This window comes from Pezoporus flaviventris, unplaced genomic scaffold (assembly GCF_033815535.1).
Source record: "Pezoporus flaviventris isolate CSIRO_AGI_PZ_B2104156 unplaced genomic scaffold, CSIRO_AGI_Pfla_v1 ptg000113l, whole genome shotgun sequence".
Taxonomy (NCBI): Eukaryota; Metazoa; Chordata; class Aves; order Psittaciformes; family Psittacidae; genus Pezoporus; species Pezoporus flaviventris.
This window is the reverse complement of record NW_026892661.1, coordinates 1,568,501-1,581,761: the sequence shown is the minus strand read 5'-3', so window position 1 is coordinate 1,581,761 and position 13,261 is coordinate 1,568,501. Positions and strand designations below refer to the sequence as shown.

The window sequence follows — 13,261 nt, the reverse complement described above, 5'->3', positions numbered from 1 at the left end:
AAAATTTGCTGCTAGTGTACAAGTTGTATTCCTATTACATGCTACAAACTCCCCTAGCTATGTATTAATATCTCTGTAATGGTTTGGTTATAAACAGGAGTGATGGCTTCTAATGTAGAGCAAGCACAAAATCTCTGTGCTGTTTGCTTGCTTTCCTTCAGTAAGTCTGGCAAAAAATCCTGCAGCTGAGATTTAAGTGATGTAATCTTTACAGTCTCATCAAAGCTATGGATACAGTTGATTGCATGCAGCAGGGAAGCAAAGCTAAGCTTGGTTAAATGTGCTCACTTGTTTTCATTATCCCACTTTTTTTTTTTTTTATGGGCCCAGCATGGCAGCTTGGGAATACAGAACATTTTTCCTCCTTCAAAGGACCTGCGATTTGCTTTGTTTAAGTCTCTTTGAATGCATTTCTAGGTCTGCTAATCATTCATCACACACTAATATATTTAGTCCACCATCATCACTCTTTATTTGGTGAAGAAAATTGTTATTTATGAGTCAAAAGCTATTTATGAAGCAGACAGTCTGGTATTGTCAGAAAACAGGAGTGGGGGGAGCAGTTCTAATTACTAAAAGAAGCTTTGATTAAAAAGAGTGAATTAATTCAACAAGTGCAACTGGTTTTCTCTTTTTTTTCTCTAGAAGTGCAGAAGAAAGCATAACTCATTTATCTGTCAGACCTAAACTGAAACTACAGGACTTACTCAAATGCCCCAGGACATGGACAGATCAGTTCTAGTTTACTTCTCTTGGATGGTGTGAACCATCCAAGAACCATGCCAGTGCTTGCTGGCAGTGGTTGCTGCGGTTGTTTTGTAATCCACAGACTCAAAAGCACTTTTGCTGTAAGGGAGAGCCTCATAGGAGCTGGCCTTTTATCCTGACAGGGTGTGGCTAGGCACACTAAGACCAAGATGGTGTGTGTCCCATTGTTTCAGCTTGCAATGTCATTTATTCTGTTGTGCTAGGGTTGCTTGAGCACCTAATTTTCCATCAGACATTGAGATGGATCACACATCAAGGAGAACTAAACATCACTTGAATTCAGTAGCTTTGGATATTCTGGTTACTGTATAAACTGAAGATGTCAGGGCAGGCATCATCTTTCTGTTCTGTGTTGGCTCAAAACTAAGCAGACCTTTGGCTCATGCCAACGATCCAAAATGCCCTTAAACAGATATTTCAGCTTTTTAGTTCTTATAGATACACAGTTTTATATCCTAGCAGGAGGAGGGATTAGTCTTGGAGAGAGCTATCCATGAACCCCAATTGTGTTGCAGCCTAAGCTGAGGTTTTACTGTTGTGCTCACTAAGCCTGGCTGAGGTTCACATGCATCTACTTTTGTATAACTACCAAACGTTTCAGCATTTATCTTGATGAAACAGTGTAACAGTAAGAACAACATGAAAGTAAATATTCCTAAAGGAAATAACGAAGCTTCCTCTGCAAAATGCAGAAGGGAGAAAAACCTCCCACATGACTAGTTACTTGACCTTGGCATAACCTACTACAAAGGGCTCAGCTGCACTGCCAGCCCTATGCAGCATCTTCACCAAAACCTTGTATACAAGCCCAAGTGACAGATGCAGACAGCTGAAATACTCGCAGTGATGTGAATTCTGATGCTAGATGTGCTTAACCAAGTCAAGTCGATAATTATGTTTTTTGGGCGTATTAACTTCTGTATAAAACACAGTGGTAAAATACTGTACTTACAATACAAATTGTCTGCAGTGCTACACTGGTCTGACAGCTTCTATTATTTTTCCATGCAGGGAGATTGTGAGTTCATAGATTCCATGCAATTGTCTATTGTTGCCAACAAAACTCTTACAGATTGGTGCTTATATTTGACTCATTTATAGTTGTTTCCCTCAACTTCTACAGCTCAGGAAGACAAACAGTGTCCCTGTGAGAGCAGTGGCTTTATATCCCCATCTCAAACCTGTACTGCTATGCACCAGATGTGAATGAGTAGTGCCAAATAGTAAATACAGGCAGCTGCTGTGATGCCAGAAGTACCAGCATGACTGCTCTTGTCTAGGTACTTAGCTGGTTTTCATCCCTTCCTCCTCCAAATCCTCCCCAGTCTGGTTTTGTCTAGAAGAGAAGAGAGATGGAGAAATTTAGGACCATTTTCTCTTCTGTCTGTGCCTTTCTGCATCCTTTTTTCCCATGTCGGATTCTCCAAGCTTCAGTCTAGACAGAAGCCAGAATTCTCAAGGATGAACTGACACAAGGGAGAAAAATAGAAATGCAACTAATGTGAAAAGCACGTCAGAAAAAATACAAGACTTCCCCTGAAGGCCATCTTTTTCTGTTATGTGTTTGTATGATGCGTAAGTGTAGGTCCCTGGAGTCTGGCCCCTTACAGCTAAGTTGCTGCTCGTGGTGAAAAAGAACAAAATAAGCATATAACATCAGGGTAGCTTGTGCAAGTCTCTATTTAATTACAGTGCTGCATGAAGACAGTTGTTGGTGTCACATGTACTTGTGATGGGTATTACACATTCTTGACTCTTCAGGGAGTCATGTTTTCACTGGAGATTTTCACCACAGAGGTAGTGGCTTTTTTTCCTGTTTTCCTTTTCATTTCAGCAGGATTTAATAAGCTAGTTAGACCTACTGTAATTAGTTTACTCTTCAATCAGGAAGATAAACAGTATCATGACTGTAGTGGGAGCAAGCCGGCAAGCGCCAAATACAGTGCAGGCAGAATTCACTAGCTTCTTAATTAAAACCTGTTCAGGGGTGCAGAGAGCCACACAGGCTTCAGGAAGCTGTGAATCTCAGGGAAGAAAAGCAGGAACAGGAAGACTCAATAAGCAGAACTAAAGCTTCAATTACAAATAATGAATCACAAAATAGGGACTACAGCAAGGGTCCTAAGTTTTTCTTCAGGAATGAAGAAATGAAATCTTCTCACTAATGTGATGTAAAAAACATATCAGTACCCTTACCATCATCAGCATGTCCCTCCATCTGAAGTCCTTGGGAAAGCAGTGTTTTTTTCCAGACTGGAAGTAACAGTGAGGACTGTGTTTGCCAGACGCAGATCTGTGGGCCAGAGGCCTCAGAGTCCTGCATGATGCGACTGACTGCAACGAACACTATCCATCACAGCTATGGGCTGGTTGTCATTGCACCAGGTGCTGGACAAACAGATTGCAAAGACTGTCGTTGCTCTTGGCATTAGTTTATTTTTTGTAAAGCCAGAGGGTGATATATTTCTGTCTTCTCTCAGAAAGAGTTGTGAAGGCTTGATTCATGGATGGAAGGTGCTATAGTTTGTTGTCTTTAAGTGCAGATGTATAATAGGAAAGGAAAACCTGCTGCAGATGAGATGAACAGAAAGGCATTACTGCCTTTCCAAGGGCAGTGGGTATCTTCCACAAGCTACCTTTGAGCCTGGAATGTTAGGAATGAGTGGCTTAAAATGTCATTGGAATGAAGGATGGGCTGCAGGTAACTTCTCCCAACAAATCCTTAATCTCTAGGAAATGGCGCTGGGCTTTTTTTTTGTCCAAGTTAGCAAGCATATGAAGGACTTAGGCCCTTTTTCAGCAGCTTTTTCCTCCATGACATTGTGGAAGAGTCTTTCATCAGTGAGTCCAGTAGTTCAGGTGAGTTGAGTTATAAACTCTGCATCTAGATTCAGAAAGAAAATGTTCGAACAAGGTCCACAGTATTGAAGATGAGGATTTTGTCCTGGGTTAACACTGAACACAAAATAAAATCATGGGACAAAGTTAAGACACTGTTTAGATTCCATTTCTTTTGAGGGCTCACACCAGGTTTAATACAGGGCAAATACACCTATGGCAACTTGCAAATGCTTTAAAGCTTTCTTTCTTATATGCATATTATTTTCTATTTTGATAAGGTTAACTTGAAAATTCCAATGGCACCTTTCTGTTTTGCCTTTGTAAATACATTAGAAAATTGAGCAATAGCTTGTTACTATTTTTCCACTAAAACCCCACTGTCTTTATGTTATTTTTGTGTCTTTCACGTAATACCAGCCTGAGTTGATTCCTATCACTGAGCAAACTTGCTTAGTTAAAACTGGGGAGGAAAAGAAAAGAGCAGATAGCTTACGCCTGAGATCTCTTGAGTCAGTGTTTCCAATTTTGTAATTAAAAAAGGATTGGAAAGTTTCCTGTGCTTCTGCAAGAAGTGGGGTGTTTTTTCCTTGCCCATAATCCTATTAGCATACAAAGTACAAGGGTTCCCTGGCTGTGCATTGCAATGCCAAGACAGAAGAGTGCCTAGCCCCATCTTATATGTTCTCATGTTTTGTTCTTGCGGCATCATGTAACACCTGGTTCATGTGTGTCAAAGAGATGTTGCTCTGATAAGCATGTACTCTCCTATCTAGTTAATACATAGGACCTCTTTCTGCTGAGGGTATAACCTAAAATCCTTCACTAAGCTGGGATGCATTTAGGCATCTGTAGGATCACATTTATAGCTGTGAACAGGCTTTAAAGAACCATGTTCAAATCCTGTAAAAGTCCATGGGCTAAATACTGGAAACACTGGTCATCAGCCTATTCCAGGAATACAAGGTTTAGAATGGAAAGCTTTGGATCAAGGTGGGAATCCTGTTCCAGTTCCACAAAATGGCTAAAAGCATTACAACTTTTAGCTGTTGCTGCTTGACATAATCTCTTAACATACAGATGGAACACATTTACCAGCACAGTCCATCCCATAGGTAAAGGCTTTGTTAGCAATATAGGAAAACTGGGGAATAAAAGAGCCCCTACTGGCAGAAGTCTTCATCTATCCTGAAGCAGAAACGATGCGAGTATTTCACAAACTGCATAGAAAGAAAAGGGATATTGCTCTCCAGATTGTGTTTTAACATCTTTAGAAAACAGCAGGTAACTAGAACTTGGGAACCTTCCTCTGCATATGGCTTTTGTAATCATCTAGTTCTCTAGATCCAACATTAATTTTTAGCCAGGCCTATTTCCATGTCATTTTATTAATCTTACTATATTTTATTTACAGAGATATTATTACAAAATATATTGTGAACTGAGTACAATTAATACGTACAGTGTGGATTTGGTAACGCCAGAGTGTGGTGAAATTAGGCTGTTATGGGTTTTCAATAGTTTTAATCCATGAAAGGTAGCTATTAGAGGGTAAGGGATGCTGGAAACATCCAGACCTTTCCACAGTTCAGCTTAGAACAGGAGCAGGTCCAGCTAGGGACTCTTTTGGGGTTTTATTCTGGCTTTTTCCAAAACACACAGTTTAATCTCGCTTACTGTTAATTTAAATTAATTTAGGCACAATGTTATTCTGTACTCTCTCTATTGAGAGACATAGGCAAATCTTATCTGAAGTGGTCCTTGGCTTCATGGCACCCCAAAGTTAGGTGAGAAGAACTGGACCTAATTTAGCTGACTTGTTCAAGTTCACACGGCAGACATGGCTGCAGATGCCACGCATGGCACACTGTCTTCCTGTTTCTACATTCACCACACTAACACTCCTCACCTAGTTTTGTAACTTCTTGTATGAGAGTGGAGATGAGATGCTGGTGGGCAGAAATTGCTGCTGGGCTGGCTGATGATAGATGGTAGTTGGTGTCCTGCTCGATCTGAATGTATACCGTGCAACACAAGGTATCACTTCTTTAGTTCACTCCGTCTGTTTTTTTGGCTTAGGCTTCTGTTCAATTCATCCTGTTTATTCATATTTACACTGGTGCAGTGGTCCCACATGAGACCTATGCTCCCCTTCTTCCTTTTGCCTGTTGCTTGTACTCCCACATTGTTGCAGGAGTTGGTTCTGTAGTTGGCAGTACCTTCTTAGCCCACTTAAAGGGACGTCTTAAAGATTTTTCTCAAGGCTTCAGCAGTTTAATACTGGGTAAGCCAGCTCAAGGTGAAGGCAAAGCTATTGCACAGATTGTCCGCAAGCTCTGCCTGGCTCCTATTGCAAAGCAGAAAAGATGGTCTTGTCTTTGGTGAGAATTGTATCAATGACATAACACGCAAACCGGTAGCAGCAGTGACCTACCGCTAACAACACGTGGCTCTGCGCCTGTCTGTGTTTAATGCACTCAAGGTTAGATGACCACAGGCAAGAATCAAGTGAGTGTGTCTTGATTTTTGCTTCCGCTTCAAACACAGTGTGAGGGTAGCTCTGAAAAGTGCCCTTGGGATTGGTGTCCCAGAGTCCAAAGGTCACCATGAGGAATGACAGAACCTCCCACGCGAAGGTCCTCGTTGCATCTGCACCAGAAGGTGCATGGGCATGGCACTGTTGTAACACTGCAGGCCTCACGCCAAATACAAGAGCTCGAGACCTCTCCATGGCTGCCCATTTGTGTGCATGAATGGCATCGGGGTTATTTTTTCTCATTCTGGAAAATGTGGTTGCTGTTTTTACTTTTAACAGTGGAGGATCTTCAGGAAAGCCTTACGAAATTCAATGTTGAAGGTGGTGTAAATAATTGGGTTGACAGCACTGTTGACATATCCAAGCCACGTAAAGACGCTGTACATTGCTGGGGGGATGTTGCAATCGCAGTGCATGTTCAGGATGTGAGTGATGAAGAATGGGAGCCAGCAGATGATGAAAACACCTGGGGGGAAAGGAAAGAGACAGATTTTGATTTCTGAAAGCTGGACAAATTTAGAGACTACGAGAACAATAAGGGTCTTTTGGGTATGAATGAAAAATATTTCCCTGGGGAATAAGCCTTCTATTTGTCTGTTAAACATCACACACTATATTCTGAGTACCAGAGAACTTGTTTGCTGATGAGATTAGACCAGTTAACAACAAAAAATCTGACCTTCAGAAGTACCAGTTTCTTGCTGAGGAACTATGCTGCCTTTTGTGTTCTAGAAAGCCCACGAGTTCTCTCGCCCCTGCACCCAGCTGTCTTTTAGCAGTCCAAATACCCCACAGATGGACAGCTTTTCTGAGCCATTTTTACAGCACTGTGACCTGTTTCTAGCTGGAAAGGAGAAAGCCTTCCTGTTGGCAGCCTCTTGCCTACATGTCTTCTAATGTTTCAAGTGAAGTTATTTCTGTGGAGGCCTGGACAAGACAGTCTACATTGGACACTCAGGCTGGCTACCCTAATCCTTGGTAGCTGTTGGTTTTCTGCAGAAACACAAGAGGAAGCCAGTGTGCTCTCTCACCAAGTACAATGGCTAGCATCTTAGTGGCTCTCTTTTCCTTCTGTTGTGACAGTTTCCTCCTGCTCAGAGCCTTGAGAAAGTTTCTCGTCTTGCCATTGGGCAGAGACTGGGCCTCAAAGGCCTTGGCTGTGTGGGGTGTTTCTTTGGCATGTCCATTCTTCTCTAGTTTCCCAGGGCTGTCCAAGGCTGCCTGCAGGGTTGAGTTTGTCCCCCGGTTAGAAGCCATTGGCACAACCAACTGGTGGTTACTTGGTGCTGCAGGTTTGATGGTGGTTTTCTCAGGGGGACTGGTACTGGACACCATTTCCATCTCTTCTATGTGACTCTCCACCTCCTGGACAAGAATCAAATGTCCACAACATAAAGACACATAAATATACAGAGAGAAGCAATGAACACTCCTTACAGAGTGAAGCTGGATGATGCTGCAGAGCAATCAATCCCTCTTCTCCCTATGTTTTTGGTAGATGCTTGGAGAAAGGGCTGTAAAGTGTTCACAAGAAATAATAAATTTGGGTACAACTGCAGTGAAGGACTCTCCTTTATTGCACAAAGAGGTTAAGAAATGGGAGAGACACTGTTTCCACTCCCCATGGATTTTATTTAGGTCTTCATAATATAAACAAAACTGAAATCAACAAGGAAAACCCAACCAAGCCAGTGCAGTCCGAGGCTTAAAATAAATAACAGAGGAGAAGAAAATCATAGACACAAAATGTTCAAATGTCATGGCTTTTACAGCTGATCTTTAGGTGAGCTTAGTCTGGCTTTCTGAGTTCTGTGATCTTAAACCCCCTGCTTCACTCTAAGGAATGGGAAGAGTATTTAAATTTTGAGATTGAATGGTAACCTTTGGTCTTAGTTTGTTTTTCTCCCACCTCACAGAAATTCATTTTGCATCCTGATAGGAGAGAAGGGGGAAGCTAAATGCTCTGAAAAGCTACCACTTCTCTTTAACACTCACCACTTTGCGCTTATTAACTTGGAAACTCCCATTGGACTTCACAATAACTGTGCAGAGCTTGACGTCTTCTGGATGAGTGCATTTGTCCTAAGGGGCAAGCACCAGCTCAGAGGTTACACAAGCACAGAGTAATTGGGAAGGGGAGCTGGTAAGGGAGGCAGGTGGAAAATACAAACACAGGGCATGAAGCAGAAGTTAGTGTGGCCAAGGTGCTAAGAATGGTGCAAAACTGCTCTGAAGAAGCAGTAATAGAGGCAACTACCCCTTGTGATTCTCACCAGAGGAAAGAAACCACAGAGATCTGTTTGTTTTGCTCTATTCCTGTTTCACTCCCTCTTTTGCTTGACATAGTACTGGTCTCTGAGGCAATGCAGTTTGAAGGTAGTGCCTCTGGGAATATACATTCCTCTGTGGCATGTGTTGAGAGAGTAATGTTTTGACAAGCAGTCTCACACTTAACATGCTCAGCTGGACTCCACTTGTACACATATCTCCTGCTCTGAGAGGCTGTTTTCACTGTAGAGAGATCATTACCAGCACCCCAGCCATGCAAACAATTTCCAATTAAGTTATTTGTCACAAGAGCAAGACTGACTTAGAAAATAAGATAGCCTGTAGTCTCAGGTACCCAACCCAAATTCAGCAGAGCCAAAGGAAAGGGTTAATGAAGCAACTCCTCATGCAGATCTGCTGCTGAAACAGCCCCTGAGCTCCAGGGAAGCCTGTGAAGCATCAGCCTGATAATCCAGAGAGTGCAACTTGGACTCCCAAATGGCACAGGACACAGCATTCACCTTCGTGATCCAGTATTTCATCTAGTCCAGCCAGTGTCATTTGAGAAAAGGAGGAAGTGCTTTGGGGAATGAAGTGGAGCAGGAAGGGGAATGCACAGAGACTGCTGAGAGCAAGGCAGAGGTCTAGTTACCTTCAGCGGGGCTTGTGTGTCTGAGTCCAGGCCACGGCTGCTGAGCTTGGTGGTGACACGTTTCCTGCGCTTCTGAAGGACTATGTAGATCTGCACATACACCAGCAGGGTGACAATGAAGGGAACGTAGAAGGAGACGATAGAGGAATACACGACAAAGGTAGGGTTGGCAATGATGCACTCATTCTCATCTGGAAGACAAAAAGTATCAGGCTTGTTGTCCCTGCTGCTAGGAGCTAGCACTGTCTTCACCCCCTTCTCTCCCTCTTTCATAAGGCACAGAGATACTAAGAGCATGAGGGGTTCAGATTCTAGGGGGAGCTACCATGTCAGATGGAAGTGGTACCAAAACAGCAGACTCCCCTTGGGAGTCACGTACAGCCCGAAGTCCCTGGCTATTGCTTGCATTATAATTAAAAGCCTACAAATCCCATGCTGTATACAATCCAGTTTTCCTAACAAACTGATGGCTGAACAGCCAGTTCTTTTCTCTCCTGTCTCAGTGAAGCTAGTTATCCCACAAATTTCCTTTTAATGTGTTTTAATATAAGAGGGATTTTGGTTTTTGTAGTGGACGAATGTTAATATAACATTGGCAAGTGCTGTGTAAACATTTACATAACCTCAGTTCTGATGCGTCTGGAACAGCAATGGGATGAAACAGATCCAGAAGCAGCTGACAAACAGCTGGAATGACATGGGGAGAGGACACCTGAAACAGGGATGGGTGCACCCTGATACACCTAAAACTTCATGCTTATTCCTGACTTACAGAAGACTACCTGGGGTCCCAGTAAAAGCCAGGAAGGTGCCAATAGCCAGCTGCAAGTGGCGTAACACTCACCTGTGTTATTGAGGCCAAAGAGGAGTGGGCAGGAGATGGCAAACGAAAGCACCCAGACCACAGCAATCATGGCTGTGACCCTGCGCTTAGAGCTGTAGCGGGTGTTGTACAGCATTGGCATTGCTACTGCTGTGTACCTGCAAGGTGAAGAGACAAACCCAGTTCATTGTTATTCTGCCAGTGCTGACAGACTCTGTGGGAAATGACACCTTGTTGCTGTGTCTGAAAGCCTGGACCAAAAAGAGAGTATAGGGCATGTTTCACAAGTCTCCAAGATATCTGCGTTCCCTGTTTTGGAAGGCATGAGTCCGGGGTCAGCTTAGCATAGGGTTTTCCCTCCACTCTGAGCTACTGCCTTCCCACTCATGTTTGAAAGGACAAAAGAGCTGAACTAATGGGGATGTATACACACAATTACTTTTACACTCCCAAGACCAGTGTTTCTGTATCTGCTTCTGACGGAAACCCTGCTCAAACCTCATATAGGTCCTCCAAGTTAATCTTCAGAAGATACCAGCTGCACAACCTCTTGTCATTTTCAAGTCTCTGAGTCACGGTTAAAATTAGAGTATATAAAGGTGGCCGTGACTTGTTACTGTGGATTTGACACAACTTGCTGCTAAGCAGCCCTCACCTGTCTATGCTGATGGCACAGAGGTTGAGGATACTGGCAGTACACATCATAACGTCAAGGGTTACAAAGATATCACAGTGGATCCGACTAAACCTCCACTCACCAACGACCTGCCAAAAGAGAAAATAGGGTCAGTAAAAGAATTCATGCTATTGAGAAGGTCTAAAGGGAGAATTTTGCACAAAGCTACCTACACTTATTGGTAGCTAGAGTTCCACTGCTTCAAGAGGGATCAAAATCCTGGCTAAAGCGGTTCCAGCTGGAATCAGGTCACATGCAATCAATCACATGCTGTTTCAAGTAGGATTGTGTGCCATCAAGTGACTTCAAGGACTTTGTCCTGTCTAGTCTAAAGGCTTCAGATGATGGCACGGCCACAAAGGAAGTACTTCGCTCCATCCAAACCATTCTTTTGAGTGTTGCCCTAAGAGCTGGTGTGATTTTGTCTTTCCTAATTCCATCCTGTTACCCTGTATTGTGTTGGGCAGCCTGAACAGCAGACACAAACCTGGGCTCATACTTCAATGACATAGGGGAGTGCAAGTCTCCTCAAAAACCAGTATGATCTATGTAATAGTCTAAACGGGTCTCTGAAGCATTGCAAGGAAGTATGAAAAAGGAAATACATTAATTGTATATCCTGAGCACCTGTGATTGAACTTACAGCTTTTTATTAGGCACTTTTTTGGAGTTCTACCTAGCAAAGGCCAGGACCTTTCCTTCATTTCTTACTTTAAAAAATCAGGGTAGATTTTTTTTTTTGTGTGAACAAGATGAATGTAGTTCAGAGAGACGCACTACTCGTTGGGGTAAAGACAAAGAACTAATGATAACACTTCCAGTTACCAGTAGCCTTTTTCTCTTCACTTATCTCGCTATTGAAACTGAACTTTGCCAGTTAAGTTTAATAGCAATTATTAGGACTGCTGTATTTGACATGTGATGAAAAAAGTATATTTCCCTCTAATAAAAATAGAGTCCTATTGCATTTGAAAATAGATTGAATAAGATAGCTATTCTTCAGTTATTTCTGCTCTGATATACATAACCATAGGCAGCATAAAGAAGGAAGAATGACTGCATTGAAGCCTGAGTGACAGATGAATACTTGGTGATTAAAAAAGCAGTTAAGAGACAGTTACATCAGTAACTTCGATGGGAATTTGCCCAAAGGCAAAGGTTTCCAGCTGGATATAAGCCTCTGTAAAACCAGTTTCCTGAATGCATGATTCTGAGTTTATGGGAGATGCTGTAAACTGCAGCACTTTAGTGCTTCCATTTACATAGGAGAAATCTCAGAAGTTTGGAGGTAGAAGATTTGTTTGCATTGAGGCTGCTTTTTAAAAGGATTTCCTTTTGACATTTGTTTTTGTCCAAGCTTGTGAGATAAAGGCATTAATAAAATGAATAAAGAACATAAAAAGAACAAAGGATCTGGCCAGTTCTGATTTCAGACTGTAGACCCAGAGAGGGACCACAGTGTGCCTAACACACGTCAGTCTAATGGCTGCTTCTCTGTCGGCAAGCATTTGTCGTGGGTTTTGTTGCTTCAAACTGACAGTAGGTTTAGCAGAATGTGGATAAGAGCAGAAAGGGCAAATGTACATTAAGAAAAGGGAAAGAATGAAAAAGTATTGCTGAGATGTAGAGGCCTGATTGGCCTAATTGGTAGATGAAGGAAATTGAGGTTCCTGACCAACTCCATATACACATGAGCCCAGAAAAGGGAAAATGTCTTACACCATTTGTGCTTTATTTTTCCACATTAAAGTAAGTGTCTGAGAGACTCTCATAGCTGGGCCTAAGAGAGCAAGAGTTTCTCACAGCATAGGACTCTGCTTAAAATGGGTTGTCACGAAAGAGGAATATAACAGAAGAGCTTAACTAGGCCCAGAAGCTTGATTACAATCACACTAGCCTGTGGTCATATAAAAAAGCCTTAGCAGGTGCGTGATGCTTTACATTTTTAAAGTGCCATGAAAATAGTAATTAACTAGAGTGATAATTAGTACTGTGGTTTCCTGACAGCCTATGTCATGTCAGTGGGCTCGTTTTGCTTTGCATTAATACTTAATGGGCTGATTGATTATGGCTTCTTCCCCTGTTTTCCTCTCTGTTTTATCATTTTCTATCATAAAGTGCCAGAAAATGAATTGTAAACTCAGCAGAGTTTCAGTCTTACGCTTTCTCACCACTGTTCTTTCTCTCTTGGTTGTAATTGTCACCAGCATGCCAGATCTTAGCTGGCTGAGGCACATGGGCATCCCAGAGAAGTGAGCCAAGTGAGAGGAGCTGTGTATCTTCTCTTATTCTTTCCTCTAGAGATGCATTTCATTCTTTCAGGCTATTTACTGTTGTAAGAGTAATTTGCCATCGAGTAAACAGGTGGCAGTCTTGGGAGCATTTGGCTTTCACAAACCACAGTGCCACTCAAACAGGGCTCTGCATGCAGCAGCATAGAGATATTTTGTACCGAACCGATGTGCTAACGTCTGCAATGTGAAAAGTAGCTCACTTGTGGCTCTGTTCCTCTCATATATTGTGACATAAAAGCTCTGGATTTACATCCTACTTCTATAATTGCCTGCTTTTCTTACCACTGCAGTCCTTCAGAAATAGGGTTTTGATTACTACTGATGCAGTTGGTTAGTGTGACTCCCATAATGTTGTTGCAGATTCATTCTTACATTTGGGGATGAACAGTTTGTCTCTGTAGTTTTG

The 13,261-nt window shown here is 42.4% G+C and overlaps 1 protein-coding gene across 2 annotated transcripts in view; it reads right to left on the bottom strand.

The window, feature by feature from the left end:
* Positions 1–2,419: 2,419 nt before the first annotated feature.
* DRD2 (dopamine receptor D2) overlaps positions 2,420–13,261 on the bottom strand; it is a 33,351-nt gene continuing 22,509 nt past the window's right edge. Inside the window, exons 3-9 of one of the 2 annotated variants that reach the window (XR_009747620.1) lie at positions 10,541–10,650; positions 9,907–10,043; positions 9,063–9,253; positions 8,138–8,224; positions 7,174–7,507; positions 5,509–6,608; positions 2,420–3,646 (exon numbers count right to left, since the gene is read on the bottom strand). Coding sequence is in view for 1 of the 2 variants with exons in the window: in XM_061478032.1 (XP_061334016.1) it covers positions 6,415–6,608; positions 7,174–7,507; positions 8,138–8,224; positions 9,063–9,253; positions 9,907–10,043; positions 10,541–10,650 (1,053 nt within the window). In the remaining variant the exon portion in view is untranslated. Of the gene's footprint in view, positions 3,647–4,473; positions 6,609–7,173; positions 7,508–8,137; positions 8,225–9,062; positions 9,254–9,906; positions 10,044–10,540; positions 10,651–13,261 lie in introns of those variants that run through there. The other variant, XM_061478032.1, reaches the window with a different exon arrangement.